Source organism: Melozone crissalis, unplaced genomic scaffold, assembly GCF_028551555.1.
Source record: "Melozone crissalis strain CALT ecotype California unplaced genomic scaffold, PUWL_Pcris_2 ptg000007l_1, whole genome shotgun sequence".
NCBI lineage: Eukaryota > Metazoa > Chordata > Aves > Passeriformes > Passerellidae > Melozone > Melozone crissalis.
The window spans coordinates 18,322,460-18,336,421 of NW_026535785.1; the positions used below are offsets into that span (position 1 = coordinate 18,322,460).

The window sequence follows — 13,962 nt, forward strand, 5'->3', positions numbered from 1 at the left end:
CATCCCATATCCCCCTTGAGCCTGGCATTTACCCCCAAAGTGCAGAAACACAGCCTTGTGCTGAGTCTGTTTCAGCAATCACTGTCTGGGCTCTGTAACAAACCTGGGGCTTGAAGTTGGTAAAGACAGTGACCCATTTCAGAGATGTTAATGTGAGAAATGGTTACTCAATTTTCATTATTTAGAAAGGTTTATTAAACCTTGCCAAAAACACAACAGAAGACTGAATAGAGAAAAAAGTTACAGCACCAGGAGCAGAGGATTTCTCCACCCTGTGATCACTCACACAATGGAGGTTTGGCCTTTTAACCCTTTAACACTCCCAAAGTTCTGTCCATGACCCCTTCTTCACTGTCCCGTGGTGGAGATCTCTTCCCAAATCCTGATTGGAGCTCAGATGTCACCACAGTGACAAGCCAGCCCTCCCAGCTGTCCCTTGATAGCCACACAACGGGATACAACAGAACTATAAACCTATAAAACTTTTCTGAACCTATATACATGCTATTTGTCTGTTAATTGAGAGAGCCAATCATCACATTACTCATCTCTCACACTAACACCCATGGAATTGCTTGTAAAGACATTAAAACACACCTTTGCTAAAAACTTTAATTCAGAAAACAAGACACCATAATTTATTAACAAACAATGAAACCAGCTTTGCTGGACACTGTAGTCTGGTTTAGAAATCTTTTATTATATGTATTTGATGCTTTGAAGTACTGAGGTGTTGCAAAACTAATACACCAGTACCAACATAACAATTTAGCAAGTACATATGTGTGCCAAACTAAATTGAATATATTTCAACCAGTAGAGCACTTTAAAACAACCTGGTGGGTATAAAATACTTCATTCAGGAACATCTTCTTCTGGAACGACTTCCAAAAGCATCTGGAGGTGCATAGTGATGGGCTCTGATGAAAAGATTTATTGTTAGAGGCTTTATAAGAGAACTTTCAATTCAAACTCTAAGTGAGAAAACTATCCTTCTGTGTAGTTGTTTTTTTAATCTGAATTCCTATTTCAAAATGAAAATAAAGGGTGGGGAATAAAGTCTTAAGATCCAAACTACAGCATTCCACATTTCCAAACTTCCATTGGAGTATAATTCTTCCAATTACATAATTAAAATTATAATTAATTATGATTATTACATTATAATTAATCATCCTGGGGACAAGAGAGACAAATGATGGGTTTTTAAATGTCTGTAGAACTACTAATGCTGTTGTATTCAGCTAATTCCAACTACCCTCCTAGAAATACCTGTGTATCCTGTTTTACCTGAGATAATATCAGCGTTTCTCTAGGGATTATGCAATCAGTTCATAAATGGTCATTCTGAGTTCTTGCAGCTTTCACTGTACTCAGCCCTGGGATTACTTTTTGTCTTAATGCTGTTAACATTTTCTTTAGTAAAGATAATAAAATGAATAATCAGAGGTAAAAGCCCAGTGTTTGGTGGCATAAGAATGTCTGCTAGTCTTCAGTTAATGGCTAAAGCAATGTTTTGAAGTACAGATAACTGAAAAACTCACTTTACAGATTAATTCTGTTTCTTTGTGCTACTACAGTGATGTGTTGTTTTTTGTGAATTAAGTTTTCCTCAAGTCAGACATTACTTCTTTTTAACAAGAAGGAGTAAAGCCCACTGCATGCTAGGGAAATTGCTTCCCTGCACATTGTGCTCACATGCTTTATGTGAAAAATGCATATTATATGATTGGCTCTTCACAAATATTAAAATGAATACTGTATGTGTTGTTGGAAAGTTATGCTGTATTAATGTCTCTTAAGTAGTACTGTATTAATCTCTTTTATGTAGTGTGGTAAATATAATTTCTAGGCTATAGCATAATATTAAAATGGAAACTATGTGGTGTAAGATACTTTTTGTAACTAGCACTAAGAATGGAAAAGATAATCAAGAAATTCTTCACATTATCCTCTCTGAAAGAGATAACAGCAACAAACCCCAAGATTCCAAGAGAAGAATTACTGCCTCCTTATAAGGAGTCCTCACACTTGAGGAACCAAGAAGATTGATTTACAAGATGAGGGGGGGAAGCTGAAATTAAGCAGAACCACCCTGGTTTGAAAGGAATGTTTGAATCATATATGAGAGCTATAAATATGCAATAAGCTATTGCTTTTAAGGGGTAATTCTTTGTTAGCAAGGCGTGCCTTTTGGCAGAGTGCAAAGCACCCAGATGTCCAGAATTCTTTGCTTTTTATTGTCTCTAATTGTCCTAATTTTTATTACTATTTTCATTACTATTAAACATCTAAAATTTTAACAAAAGTGAATGGCATTTTTCACACTTTAGTAGGGATTGACCAGATAGTGAACTTTAATATTGTAATTAATCTCAAGTTTAGCAAATGTTGAGTTTACTTACTTGAAATTTTTTGTGCCCATCTGAATTTTAAATGAACAAAAAGTGCATAAACTATAAGTCCACTAAGTATAAATAAAGTACAGTACAAATAGGGCAGTTCAGGTGCACTGATGATTGGTGCCAGTACCAGCACAATTGACACCAGTGTCACTATGACAGGAATGATGATGGGGACCTGCAAGATACAAAGAATAAAATCACTTCCTCATTCTTTAGCTGTTTTTACAGAAATTGCCTGTATGAAAGAATATTTTTATTGCCTTACACATTTTTTTACTTTAAAATTTTCTGGAATCAGATGGGGCAACGGAAGGAGTATCAGAAATATGGGCAGGGAAAACACTTCTGCCAAATTATCCACTAAGATCTCTTATTTCAAATTGCAGTGTCCAAGTTTGCATTTTAATAAATAATATGGAGACTGACTTACATGCAATGGCCTGGGGTCTTATTTTGGATATTCTTTCAATGGAAGTCTGCTGACTGCAATTACCCATCTCTGAAATTTTGGCTTTTGTGCAAGTGAAAATCAACATTCTGTAATCTTTTCCCAGTCCTTATGAGCTTTGAGCTTTTGAGTCCTGGTGCAGATCTGCTGTTAAATGGTTGGATTTCAGGCAAGGGGAGTAAAAAACAAGGATACTGCCCAAGGGGGCTGTTGAAACATCCAGATACTGAGTGTGAATTCCTGCTACAGCATCTATGGAATGGAGGAAAAGCCACACAGAACTTACCCTGATAGGTCTCTTGAGTTCCTTCCTTGTAAACCTCATAACAATTAGTGCAAGTACAGTTAAACCATAAAATATCCAGACTGCAAAACTGAAGTAATTTATGAGGGAATTAATGTCACCAGGAATAACATAAATAATAGCAATGGCCCCCTAGAAATGAAAACAAAAATTAGTGTAGTCTATTATAGAAGAAGGTTGAATTTTACATCTGTTTCAGCATGTGTGATGTTCCAGAGTATGAACTGTGAATGTTTTTGCTTAAATATTTGGGTTTAAGTGCATTGCAGCACCTTTAAAGATTGTGACTGCTTCCTGCCAACACATGGTTATTTTTGTGTGCAATCTGAATTCCATTTTAAGTTAAAATGCTTATCATTTTTATGCATTAATCTGCTTTATTGTTGACTAACTATCTTGAAGATACAAAATATATTTTTAGGTTTTTAATACTACTGGGATTAAAAGGAATGAGGAGGAGGTGTCTTTACAAACAAACTGTGGGCCTGAGGGTAGATAAGGCCAGATAGGGAGAGGTGAAAGAAGCAATGGGCAGAACCATAAATTCCATAGGAATTCCACTAATTGACACAGACTGTTACTCACTCAAGACTGTGCTACATCTCTGGACTTAGAGAAAAAGAACAGAGACATGAGGAGAAAGAAAAAGCAGGGGTCACACATTGGAAATGAGGTCTGGATTAGGTGATGTGGGAAGTCTGTGCCCCTCAAGTACCTCAGCCAATGGGAAAGGAGAGGGAAATGTGGCCAGAAAATTGGGATTAAAAGGAGGCTGTGTCCTCTAATAATTTGAGAGACCCCAGGGGGAATGCCCCATGGCCTCTCCCTTTATTCAAATAAAGTTATGAGATTCCTCTGTCTCCCTTTTACATAAACCTCTGGTGTTTGTGGATTAATTTTCCTGACAGGATTGAATAGATCTTGTTTTGCCTTGAAGATAAATGAGTAAAATAAAAATAACAAGATGTTCTAGGTTTATTCTTGAATGTGTTGACTGACCGGACTTTTTTAGTGTGAACTAAATCTTCTACATGGAGGAAATATTCCCACATGGAGGAAACAGGGTAGTGATAGCTGGCTTACAAGTATCCTGTGAAAGGTTTCCCTAATATTAACCATTCATTTAAGATTCTGTTCTCATGCCATTGATTGTTAACCATTTTGATTTTTAAAGTCCAGTTCTGGAACAAATATGTTCAAATTAGAGAAGCTGGGGGGTTTTTGTAGTCTTCTTCCCAAAATGCATTTAGCAATTTTCTTGTCTAGATAGTTAATGATAGGTGTCAAAACTGCTTGTAAGAAGCTGTGAAAGTATGAATTACTGGAAAATTTTTGGTGGTAGGTGATGATTCTTTTTCTGTATTTAAATACATACTTACATAAAATATAATGGCAGGTGCTGGTGTTAAATGCTTGACACTGATGTAGGACAGAATCTTCAGCACGTGCCCCTCACGACCTGCAACGTACACAAGTCTGGAAAAACAGAAACAAGGCAGAGCAGTTGGTGTGGCACCTGGGCTTTAAAAGGTGTTACTAAAGTAGACATCCACCTAATTCCATCAGGATTTTCTTTGATATGCATTGGGATTTAAAGATTGTAGCAGTTAAAAATGAAGGAAATTAAATAACCGGTATTAAAGCAGTGAGATGAAACAAATTCTGAACAGTATTAAAATAGTGCACTTGAAATTAATTTCAGAATCATTATTGAAAATTATTTTGGGAAATGTTACCAACTGTGTCTCTTAATTAAATATTTCCTTTTTCATGTGTTTCATAGCAAAAAGGTGTATTGACAACCTGTTGTTTAAAAATGGTCTTTAAAGCCACATTGTGTTCAGATGGTTTTGAAATCTTAAAATATTTTAAATAGTAAATGGAAGTGCTGAACAACTGATAGAAAGAAATAGCTTCTCAGCTACCTTTGCTGGTGTAGTGATGTTTTTACTGGTAGCTTTTAACTGTTCAATTCTCAGCTTTAAAATTGATGAGAAATTAAAAAAACTTTTGTGCTATAGTGGTATACCTTCATTGAATTAAGAAGAAACCATTTTTCTAACTTTCAAACCTCAATAGCCACTGTTTCTTTTTGAAAATTAAACAATATAGCTAGATTTACAGGCAATTTCAAATTACGTTTTGTGTGATGTAGATCAGAAGAATGTTCTTATGTCTGTAGATACATGTATATAAATTTTTCCACCTTTCAGAACCTTTCATGAAGATATTTAGAATGGGGACTTACCTGCCTGCAGTGAAACAGGTGCCATTGGCAGATCCAAGTGTGGAAAATACCACAAAGAGAGGAACTATCCAAGAGGCTGGATAAAGGACTCTGTCCCCAAATGTCTGGGAAATGGGATTAAAATTAATCACTTTTGTCATTTTAACTACCATTTAGTATATTCAGTAATGTTAGAACCTCTTTGTAAGTAAAGTAAATGGGTATCTGAGCTGTGTTACCCAACAAATCCATGTTGTATATTTTGTGTAGTTATTGAAGAATGCTCTGCCAGATAAAAACCTAGATTCATTCACTGACCACTGTAAAATGGAGTGGAGTGTTATTGTCATGATGTTTAAGATGCAACATCTGTAGGAGACATTGGAAGGCAGATGTAAAAACTGCACAGAAATTAAATTCTGTTAAAGACTCCTGCCTTGGGATGTGTCTGCAAAGACAAAGGAGGGAGATGGAATTGCTGCAGAGCTCTGTGCACACAGAAATCTGTTTTCAACCTCTCCAGGAGGAATAACATCAGCAGTGACAGCCTGAGATGGGGGCAAATCAGGACAAACTCCCCCTGGTCTTTCACCACACTTGAGTTTTCACCTGTGGCGTGGTTTGTTAGTTCTTGCTGTAGATCTCAGCTAGGTACATTGTCCAAAGGAATTTGAATTTAAATGTTTTTGACAGGTAGATTTAGTTTTTAGTTGGGTTGGGATTTTTTTAATAAATCAAGCATGAAGAGCTTTGCTTTTGCACAAGTCTGACATCAGTGATGTTGCAGAATTGGGGCACACAAAGGCTGCTGACATCTGTATTGACCCCTCTGCTCAGAGCCAGTGCTGAATTTTGTTAATTCATTTGTTAATTGATCAGTTCAGTGCTGGTTGCTGTGAGCTGTTCAGATTGTAAGTTTAAAGGTCTATTGAAGAGGACTAGTTCTTATACAAGATTTAACTTCATACTTTTGGTGCAGACAAGCTGTTTAAATGCACAGAAGATCTAAATTTTAAAAGGTTTTATTTTAATTTTTTAAAAATTTTTATTTCATTTTTATTTTATTTTTATTTTTTAAATTTTTTTAAGCATTTCAACATTACTGTACTTCTTCACTGGACAAGACTATTTTATATATATAAAAAAATATATTATATATTTTATCATTATCGTTGTTATTTATTATATTGTCAAATAATATTTATATATTATTATGCCACTAATTTTATTATTTTTATATGTATATATAAAATATAGATTAATATGTATGGAATATATACTTTAAAAATATATATTTATTTTTTTTTTCAATTATTATTAAGGGTTTTTTTAATGCTTGTCACATACTGTTTGTTTTCCCCAAAACCTTGCATTAGGAAAATTGTTGCAGGACCTCAGTTGTTTCAGAGACACAGAAAATTTACTGAGTGGAACTGAGGGGGCAGATTTGTTTTTTATGGCTTCAGAAACTTCTGTAATTTCTACTTTTACCTGTAAGAGTATGTCTTGCAAAAATGTAAAAATCCTATCTTTCAAATTTATTAAGGAAAAAAGCCCAAAAATAATAAGGTGGAAGTGACTAATGGACAATTTGCTGTTATCTCCATAACAAACTCAGATCTATGTACTATGGCATTTCTCAGAAATCCTGGGAACGCTGAAAATGGCAAAGCAGCTGTCAGATGTTATTTCCCTTTCCATCTTTTTCCTGCCTATGGAAAGCAGTCCCTCTCTGACTGCAATGTTTACAATATATTTGCTGAAGACTGCTTTACTTTTGCATCCTTCTTTTTTATTCCATCTGGAGATGACAGAACTACTCTTCCAATTTGGCATTACTGAAATTTTAGGTTAAGGAATGATAGTGGCTAATGGGGGAAAGGTGGCACTAACAGCTTAGACTAAAATTAATTTTTATCTTACAAAAAATTAATGGAATTTAATGGCTCACATGACTTCAATGCAGATGTTCTGTTACAAAATTAAGTAACTTACCACAGCAACAGCTTGGGACTGCAGGAGCTCTGTTGAAGTCATCACAGTGAAATAGGAAACATTTATCAGAACATAACAAACTGTGACCAAGGGGATTCCGATAATTATAGACAGTGGCAGATTTCTAAAGAATGGAAAAGCAAAACCCCATCAGCATTGCTGGATCACTGCTACAGTTATCATAGTAAACTCTGCATTCTTACTTTTCCTATTTACTTTTTTTTTTTAAGTGTAGAGCTATGGAAATCAGGATTGTAAAAAATTATGCAAAGATGCAAAGCCTGTAATAATAATTAGCTAATTAGCTTTGTCTGTTAGTGCTCAAACCTTGAATAATAGAATATTAGTGCTTTTAAAAAAAAACCAAAATATATGCTTGCTTATATAAAAATATATAGGGCTTGATTTCTTGCCAGTAAAAAACACTGCTTTCCTACACAGCTTTACCTGTATGGATTTTTAAGTTCCTCTGTGATGTAATTGAGTTGATTCCTGGAAGGAAAAACATTCATAGAGTATTTCAGCAGTCAGGGGTTTAAATACTCACCTATGAGGTGAGGTTATTTCTTCTGTTCCTGTTTTTAATCTTTTCAGTTTTAAAAAGGAAAAAAAATGTAAAATCAATTTTTTAAGTGGGAAAACTGCAGGATAAAACCAATGTGAACTTCTTATCCAAAAGTCAGGCTCTTGATTCACCATCTCTTTCTGCATTATCTCTAGTATCTCTAAGACTCTAAATCTTGGATAAAATATCCCAGAATAATCAAACAAAACTTTGGCAGACATCTTAGATTTCCAAAATTGCCTTTCAACTTCAAGCTTTGCAGTATCTGAGTCTTTTCAAATAAAAGCACAAGTGTGCTGGGGGCAGAGAGGAAAGCAAGCCTGCTGCTGTTTCAGAGTGGTTCTGTAAGTCATCCTACCTTTGAAAAACAGGCATGAAAACCTTTTTAAGGTGAATTATAATTTCCAAATAACCATTTTTGCTAGCGTGTGTAGATCAGTTGAAACAATTTTTATTTTTTTATATTCATCCACTCTGAAAATTTGAAGAGTGAGTATTTACAGTTCAAAGGCAAATTTTCAAATGTTAGTGCCTGGTGGTTACATACACAAATAATTATTTAGGGATCAGCTTATTTGCCCTCTTAAAAAGTCCATGTGAATGCCTGAATTAGCAGACTCATGCCTGAGTTGAGACACTCAAGCTTGGAAACAGAACCTAAAAAAATAATCTATTTAAATAAATTCAGTTTCAAAAGCTTTTAAATGGGAATTTCTGTGTGGTAGACCAAGATTATATCCTTATTTGCTCCCAAAATACTGACCTATATACAGACTTTTGCAGTTTGTACATTTAAGAATAACAATGGATTTGTGCCAACAGAGCTCTGTGCCAAGTGACATTCCCCAAGAAAAAACCTGCAAGTTGAACCTTATAATTTCTGACACAAAGTTCCTTTTTATGTTCTCCTGGACTAATCAAACACCTCTACATATTTCACAAGAAATGGAGTTTGATGGGGTAGCCTGCAGGGAAAGCTATTTTGTCTAAAACAATGGAATTAAATTTGTTATATTCTCCTTATTACTGCAATATCTAATCACCTTCAACACTAAAGCAGTAATTGTCCTTTTGGGATCTAAGATATTTTCTTTCCCTAACAAACAGACACTAAAAGAGGGTGGAGTTCTGGGGTTTTTTAACCCAAACTAGTGTTCTTTTTTCCAGAATTCATCAAGACATTCTTAATAACAAGTCAGTTGTTAACGCCTTCAGAGGGTTCTACAGGGAGAGAGTAAACCAGTTAAAGGCTGTTAAACTCTAACTGTGAAGGTTAATAAAGATTTCTTACCATCCATCATATGCCCAGAGTCCATTATAAAATGCCAAACTGATAGAACTAACAGAAATTTTACTGCCCTTGAAAGAATCTTTAAAGTTATCTGTTTTTCCTGCAAATAAGAGGAAGATTACTGATCAGTGTTGGAATTAATTCTTGTAATCCCCCCAACAGATGAAAAAAACATTCCCACATATCTCATGTTTTGAAACTTTTCACTTATAAAATTAATGAACACCCTTTTGTGTTAATTGATCTGTAGTTTATATTTGTAGATCTGTAGATTTGTAGTTTGTATTAATTGATCTATGGTGCTGCATTTTGCACACATCCCCTTCTGTGAAAGAAAATGCCATAATTTCCAAGAGATTTAGAACTAAAACCCAGAATGAAGAGATTCATGTCTGTGCCTTATTTCTGTGTCTCTTCTCTCAGTGGGGAATTTTTAATCATCATAGCAAAAGCTAAAATAATTTTTCCAAATAACATATATTTTATTACCTTGTGCAAGGAGAACAATTCCACTTACAATAATGATTGTGACAATGATCATTTTAGCAGCTGTGAGAAAATTCTGGAGGTAACTTCCCAGCTTCACACTCAATGAATTCACAATTGTAATTACCACTAAAAGAAACCAAATTATAAATTTTCGCACCGTTTGTCAGAATTTAAAGAAAAGTTGCCCCTCCCCTTATTTACTGTACTGCTTTTCTGTCACACTTTTTGTCTATGTATATTATATATATATATGTATATATGTATATATATGTATATGTATATATATATGTATGTGTATACATATATATGTATATTACATATATTTGTATATTATAACAACATATAAACATATAACATAAACTATATGTGTATGTATATAGTTTGTATATTATATATATATTTTTGCCTGTCTATACAGTTTTTGCTTACTGTGTTTGGATAACTTTAGAAATAGTGAGGAAAAACAGATTTATGAATTAGACTTTTATAGTACATTTAATAAAAAAAAAAATTTAAGTTGCACAGCATTCTGATAAAGAAATCGTATTTCCACAGTTAATTTTTCTTCCTTTTCTGTTAGCGATAAGCATTCATTATACAGATGTATCTATCTTAAGGAAGAATAAAAACAAAACTCAAACTAGGGAAAAAAACATTTTAAATCCATCCTTTTTATGCAGTTTAATTAATTATTGTGGGAAGGGCTCACTGTACTGTGTCCTAAAGATTTCTGGTGTCTCTGTGAAGATGAACATAAGGAAAATGCACTTGTGGATGGGGCCAGACACAGGTCCCAATGCAATTCTGGATTTGGGCTGTTTAAAATTGTGACTCTTACCAATAGCAGCAGCTGCCAGACACTTGATGACTGCCTGGGGTGGGTCACAGCCTGGGTAAAAAGGAGCTGATGCATATTCTGCAAAGCTGAGGCAGATGATGGCAAAGGAGCTGGGTTTTGTGACCAGCAAGCTCGTCCAAGAGAACAGAAAGGCTGGAATTGGCCCAAACGCCTCCATGAGATAAGGATATTCTCCCCCAGACTTTGTGATCATTGTACCAAGCTCAGCAAAACAAAGTGCACCTGAATGACAAAAAAAAGCAGGTTTAGTTCATGCACTTTTGGTCCTGGGACTGCTTGAACAGGTGATCACTTTTTAATAGGTAGAAAAGTGCAGGGAATTGATCTGTACTGTGCACCATTACTCTCTTCATGTTTCTGTTAATTTTACTGTATATGCAAAATAAAATTTTAATTACTTGTGAGCAATCAAAAGAAATACCCTGGAATTATTCAGATGCAGTCTAAAAATTATTACCATTGATACTTAAAACTTCACCAAAACATTACAAACAAACCTTTTGATTTCATTTGATTTCTGTTTAAGAAATGAACACTGTAAGAAGCACTTGAGTGAGAACTGCACTGGCTGACACACCTATTGGAAACTTGAAAAAACAAACTTTCTGCACTATTTTGAAATAAAATGTCTGCTAAGCTCAGCATTAAAGTACAGTGATACTTCCTATTCTATTGCTGTATGTGGCATTTTGAATTAAGGTTTTTCTTTTTTGCTGCCCCACTTGTTACAATGCTCAAAATTTTGTTTTACTTCTTGAAATATTTTGAGGTGCTTAATGCTAAATTTTCAGATAACAGAATTAGAATTACAGAAGTAGAAAGCCAGCAGAAAGTACCTGGCTCACTACCAGTAAATTTCACATATTGGCAGCTATTGAAGTAGAAGACTATTTTCTTTATTACAGTCAGTGGATGAAGCAGGAAAAACTAAAACTTCCTTTCCAAATAGAGTGTAATTTACAATTTTGAAACTTAATTTGTCTTCTAGAAACACCCCATTTTTAATTTATGGTTCAGTACTGCATATAAACATATATAGAGCAGGATTTAGTTGATTTTGGTCCTGGTGCTATGAGCTAATTTGTGAAATGAGAGTATGCAGAAACAGCAGATATCAAGATTTAAGGCAAAGATTCAGATTCTTTGTTGAGTTTTTACCTAATGTTGCCAGAACTCCACAGGCTGCCCAGATGGTTAAACAAGGACCCACAGCTTCCACATTGGCAAGAACTGATTTTGGAGAAACGAAGATACCTGAGCCAATAATGGTACCCACAATCATACAGATTCCACTAATCAGGCCCACCTTGAAGTAAAATGAGATGGTTTTGTAAGCAACTTCTAGGAATTCACCAATTACTTCTCAATATCACAGAACTACAGTAATTGTCCTTACTGACTGATTTTTATTGGCTTTCAATATGTAAGTTTTATAAAGAAATACAGTAAACAATTTTGCAAAGTTTCACTCTTCTTATCAAGATTTGTATGTACCCTGTGGTGGACTCCTGCTGTTTTCAGAAGTACATCTGTCTGTGTTTCGCCTGCCTATTTCCTTTATTAAACTGTCTTTTGAACTATGTGAGTCTCAAATACAACCTTGAATGGGTGAACTTGCCCTTTCCTCTCTGATTAAGCCATGACATTCTTTTACAAGCACTTGACGAATTCTGAATTTTCTAAGACTCAGAAATTGTCTTTCATGGACGGAGTCCAGGTTTGTTGTTGTTGTTGAGCAGCTGTTTTCCTGTCCTTGCTTTAAATATTTGTACCTAGGAATGGTGTCAATACCACCGGGTGAGAAGATTATGTTCTCCCAGATCTGTAGTGACCGACAATATTGCATGAAAACACTGAAACTGAGGCATGGGCTGCTTAATATTTTATGATAGCTATGGCTACTCTAATGACATCAGTATTTTTCCCGTCTTGGCACCAAACTAAAACCACATAGATAATCTTTCTCCAGGCTACTTAAATTAAGAGAAATGCCACTCCCTCCCGAGAGGAAGTGACACAACTCTTTTCTAAACCATCTGTAATTTTCTGTAAGAGACAGATTTTCACTTCTCTTCAAGTACCAGTGCCTATTTTCTGGCTATAAACACTAACAAACTTTCAGAAACAATGAGCTGGACAACCAACTATGACTTCTGAAAATTACATGCAGAAAAAAAAACGTTTATGAAATGCCTCAGTTGATCAACTTAGAGTAAGTCTTTGAATTATTTTTATATCTGATAACTTCAATGACATATTCCAGGGGGTTTATTCTGTTTCTATCAGAGCTATTTAATTTCAGTAACTGGCTGTTTCTGAAAATGCAAGCCAACCACATAGCTGAGATATCAGGATATTTTTGCTAAATTGGGACACAGTGGTGTTTTTGTAAGCTGATGCATGTGCACAAATATCCCCTTGTGCCTCCCTCTGCCAGCCCCTGACACCCGGACCCAAGGGGAAAGGAAAAAGGAGAGGAAAAAGGTTTGCCTGCTTCTGTAGGTTCATCGTTTGGGGCTCATGACTCTGGATGGATTGTCTGTCCTCTCTTCCTTTGTCCTCTCCTTTTCTTCTCTTCAAGCTTTCTTCACCCATTTGTTTTCCTTGCTGAAATTTCTAAGGAAACAACAACAAAATCTTACTCTAGCATATGAATGTTGCTTGACTTTAGCTGATGCCAGTGGGTACAAATGAGTGCGGGTAAATATGACCAGAAAACAAACACAGCACACAGTCACTCCCAGGAAAGGATTTCCATGGCACTACCTGCTCAGAGAGGAGAAGGGATGGCAGCTTCACCTCCTCCTCTGTGGATTTTCCTTACACCCACCTGGCAGGGGCTGTCTGTGGCTTCTCACATTCAGTTTGCAGGACGTCCTCACTGGAACAATCCAGCTTTTATAGCCAGTCCTTCCTTTGAACTACTCCAAAGGTCCAGACAGGTTTTATCTTCCTCCCAAAAACTGGTTTTCTTCTTATCTAGGAGACCTTCTTTCCATTCTTCATTTAATTAGGCTTTGCCTCAGTTCCTTGGAGATGGAAGCATCTGCTAAACAGAGTGTGGGCTACCAGAATTATCTGTTTAGCAGCTCTTTGCCTCGGAAAGGGTCACCAATCTTCTCTCTGTTGATTCAGGGTGAATGTCTTCCACTCAATACTTTGTCCTTTTTAGAACTGGAATGTAAAGAGTTTGTTTTCAAATTTAAATTTAGACTTACTTTTTTTTTTTTTTCCGTGAGGATTTTGCTTGTTTCCCCTAATACTGGTCTAAAATACAATCTGAGACAGGGAAGGAAATTGATGAGTCTCTAAAGTAGATTCAGTCAAAAGTCTCTTCTCTCCTAAGACTCTGCAACTATATTTACTTCAATTTGAACGC

General features: G+C 35.4%; 1 protein-coding gene across 1 annotated transcript; it reads right to left on the bottom strand.

The window, feature by feature from the left end:
* Nucleotides 1–855: 855 nt before the first annotated feature.
* Nucleotides 856–13,178, bottom strand: SLC7A9 (solute carrier family 7 member 9). The gene is made up of 12 exons (XM_054269461.1): nucleotides 13,074–13,178; nucleotides 11,742–11,889; nucleotides 10,563–10,805; nucleotides 9,725–9,850; nucleotides 9,236–9,335; nucleotides 7,827–7,871; nucleotides 7,380–7,503; nucleotides 5,406–5,509; nucleotides 4,537–4,633; nucleotides 3,140–3,289; nucleotides 2,406–2,580; nucleotides 856–920 (listed from the first exon to the last, which is right to left on the bottom strand). Exons 1-12 carry the CDS (start codon nucleotides 13,176–13,178, stop codon nucleotides 856–858), a joined length of 1,482 nt encoding a protein of 493 aa, XP_054125436.1.
* Between the last annotated feature and the right edge of the window lie 784 nt (nucleotides 13,179–13,962).